Source organism: Micromys minutus (assembly GCF_963924665.1).
Source record: "Micromys minutus genome assembly, chromosome: 32".
In the NCBI taxonomy this organism is placed as follows: Eukaryota; Metazoa; Chordata; class Mammalia; order Rodentia; family Muridae; genus Micromys; species Micromys minutus.
The window spans coordinates 13,082,011-13,085,380 of NC_137967.1; the positions used below are offsets into that span (position 1 = coordinate 13,082,011).

The 3,370-nt window shown below is 42.2% G+C and overlaps 1 protein-coding gene across 1 annotated transcript; it reads right to left on the reverse strand.

Moving 5' to 3' along the window:
• Positions 1–517: 517 nt before the first annotated feature.
• On the reverse strand, positions 518–3,108 carry LOC308413299 (PRAME family member 12-like; the record flags this gene model as incomplete). The annotated part of the gene is made up of 3 exons (XM_080908224.1): positions 518–1,091; positions 1,909–2,496; positions 2,822–3,108. 3 exons carry the CDS (start codon positions 3,106–3,108, stop codon positions 518–520), a joined length of 1,449 nt encoding a protein of 482 aa, XP_080764350.1.
• Between the last annotated feature and the right edge of the window lie 262 nt (positions 3,109–3,370).

Consider the following 3,370-nt stretch of genomic DNA (forward strand, 5'->3'; position numbering starts at 1 on the left):
AGCCTTCCAATTAACAGATAGATACAAAATAACAGGGATAGGAGCCTCATACAGTACTTATGTTTTCAGCCAATCTTCTACTTCAAAAACAATTATATGTATACTGTACAGAACAGTATGTGAGGGGCAGCCAAAAGTGGATGTCATCCAGAGGACAAATGACACAGAGCCCTCCTAAACCAGTCCATTATCCTCTTCGTGATGTCGTGTCCCTTTCCTTCCTTCACATTCCCTATGGTCTCTCATACGTGAAGTTGGTGGGATGCAGGCTGTCAAATTGTCAAATATCATTGCTGTCCTAGGGTGTGTGTGCTATACACAATAGGATGAAATTAAGTTCATAGTACTCAGTATCAAGAGGTCTCCATTAAGTCAGAAGAAGTTGATTGGAGATCAAATAGAAAGAAATAATCCTCTACCCATATACATCCAAAAAGTCCTGAATGCACATGGTGGATGCCTCTAATGAATCACATGAGGCCTACCTTCCATTAATAAGAGGCCAGAAATGCTCTCTTCATATTTCTTCCCAACAGTCACACAGTCTGGCCTTCAAATCATAGATAAAGTATTTACGACAATCTAAACATCTCTTACTCACAAAGTAGACCTGTTTTGGCTGCCTTATTTCCTTCAGTGTGTCCATAAGCTCAGAACAAAGTTGGACAAATCTCTGTGGAATAACATCACCAATGTCATCATAGACCTCGTCAGGGGCAGGGTACTTCTCCAGGGTCAGCTGTGTGAGGTTGGCTGTATGCTGCAACAGCTTCTTCAGGCTGCCCATGGATAAGAAGTTCTTCAGAAAATTGACTTCAGTGAGCTGAGAACACTGGCTGAGCCCAGGGAGGAAAGCACTGATTTGGAAGTCCATGATATCACAACGCTTCAATTTTAATGTCTGTAGGGTAGCTTTCAGTCTTTCTAGTAGGCTTCCTAGAAACGGATGACATAAATTATTAAATGTGACACTACTCAGGTCCAGGTGTTTGAGCTGATGGATGCATGGACACTGGGACAAATACTCCATATCTGAGAGTGACAAAAGGCAGTCTGTTATAGCAAGGGTCTCTAATGGACTCTCCAAGCACCTAGAGAGAGAAATGAGAGAGAAAGTTACTTTAGTCAACTTCAATATTTATTTGAAGAGAAAGTCTGTAACTTCAAAGTAGCAGAGCGAACACTGGCCCAAGGTCATTTTCAAGTTATTATTTTGGTCAAGCCTTTGGTGCTCCCTATGGGAGACCTAACAATACCTATGGCTGCTACTGCCTAAGCTCTACAGTGCCCTCTGAACTAGTAAGCAGAAAACATATGGGGGGACACATACTGTATGGAGGGAAACCCAACAGGAACACTGCGAACCACTTAGGAACATTCCCAGGTCTGCCAACATTTAATTCAACAGGTTCCAGCTTCCACACATATCCACTCTTTTGAACATGAGACATCATTTTGACCACAAGCATCCACTCATATGTCATCTATTAAACCCCTTCATGTGCCTATATTTCCTTTGAACCACGGAAAGACAGAGGCAGATGGAACCTGCTTCCATAGTTGAGGTAAGTGTTGACATGAGATTATAGGTCCTGTAAGGTCTCACACACTCTGTACATTTATTTTCCCTTCATCTGGGTTTCTCAAGACACCTACTGTAAATCATGTAAACATATGACAGTCTAAATTTACTAAGGTGACTAGTCATGGTGTCACAGCAGCATGAATTTCTCTAGTAATCAATCTATGCTCACATCTATGTAACATTAAAAATGGCTGGGAAATCACTGTATACACTAATACTTAATGCAAACCAGAACAAAAACTACAACAACAACAACAACAACAACAACAACAAACAAAAGGTTCTTTTCTCACTAATGGATAAAGATCTCTGTCCTTTCTTACCCCAGCACTTGTTCTAGGCTGTCCTCCACGAAGCAGACTCCATTCAAATAGAGATGCTGGAGCTTATGCAGTTTGGAGAAGTGGGGAAGAATCTTTGAATGAGACCAGGCTATAATCTCTTTGGTCCAACGCCATACCAAAGGTACAGAGATTTCTTTGAAAATGAGTTTCTCGAGGCTTTTCATCTGGCCCAGGCCTGGGGCTAGCCTTATAAGGGTAGGCATATCCCAGCATGTTTTGATTTCCAGTTCCTGGATTGAGCTTGGATCAAAAACCTCCAACAAATACAGGGGGTCATATGCAGGAACGGCATGAAAAGTCAACTTTGGAGAGATCACACGGATCACATCTTTTCGCTGCTTGGCCCAATTATAAAAATACCTTAGGTATTTGGAGGGCCTGTGGGACAAGATGGAAAGGTTTAACAATATAGTCAGGGCACCTTTCTCCTCAGGAATGGGGCAATTCTCCGATGGCTTGCTCATGCAGATGACATCCGGAGAGCAGACAACATGCTGCATTCCAGCACAGCCATTCCAGAAGTCATGGTAGACATCTCTTAAATCAAGCTCTTGTAGCTTCCAACTCCTGTGGGTAAAACAGAAGGACATCTAGATGAGGAGATACAATTTGTAATCTGCATGACCTCACAATTCATCTTCCCTTCAGTCTATTCCTTGGACAAATCTTCCAATTTTAGTGACAGGCAAAAAAGCATGGACTGACTCAATGTATATGTACCCTTTCTGCTCTAAGCAATGCTAGACACAATACTGGACTGATTTTTTTTTTTATTCTTGAAGACACTGAGCCACAAAATCAAAAGCCTCCAATTAACCTTGAAACCACTGTGGTTACTCGATTCACCAGTCCATCCACATACATTCCTCCAGGCTATCTTGGTCTAACTTACCTAGGTCTATTCTTCTTTGTCATCAGCATGTCAAGGCCATTTAGCACAGCTTTCAGGACTTTAAGGCTAAGAGATTGTCCCAGACCTCCCAGAGGAAGGCATGGGAAGGGCCATGCTGCCACCATGTGCCTAAGGAGGTTAAGTTGTTTGCTATTGAATGCATCTTTGAACAGTGGTGGAAAATTTTGCTTGGGCAGGTGTGGCAGAGCAGAGATGGTCAAGGCTTCATCTTTCAGCAGGCTTCTTCTTGCCAGTAGCTGGAGTGTGGGTGGGTTTTCCAAGTTCATCATGGCTTTTAGAGATGCAGATGCTCTAGGAATATCTAAAAAATGGAAATAATCCATTTAAGTTTATTTTAGCCCATCTCTTCAAGCTGCCAAACCGCACTAATCACATACACCAGACAGGGTCTCAATTACTGGTCTGGTGACATTGAAATATTTTGATATCTGGTGACATGGTTTCTGTCTCTCTCATTTCCATAGTTTATTCAAGTTCCTCCTGCAATTAGAAGAGGGCCCATTTCAACAGACCTCCCCTATTACTTTG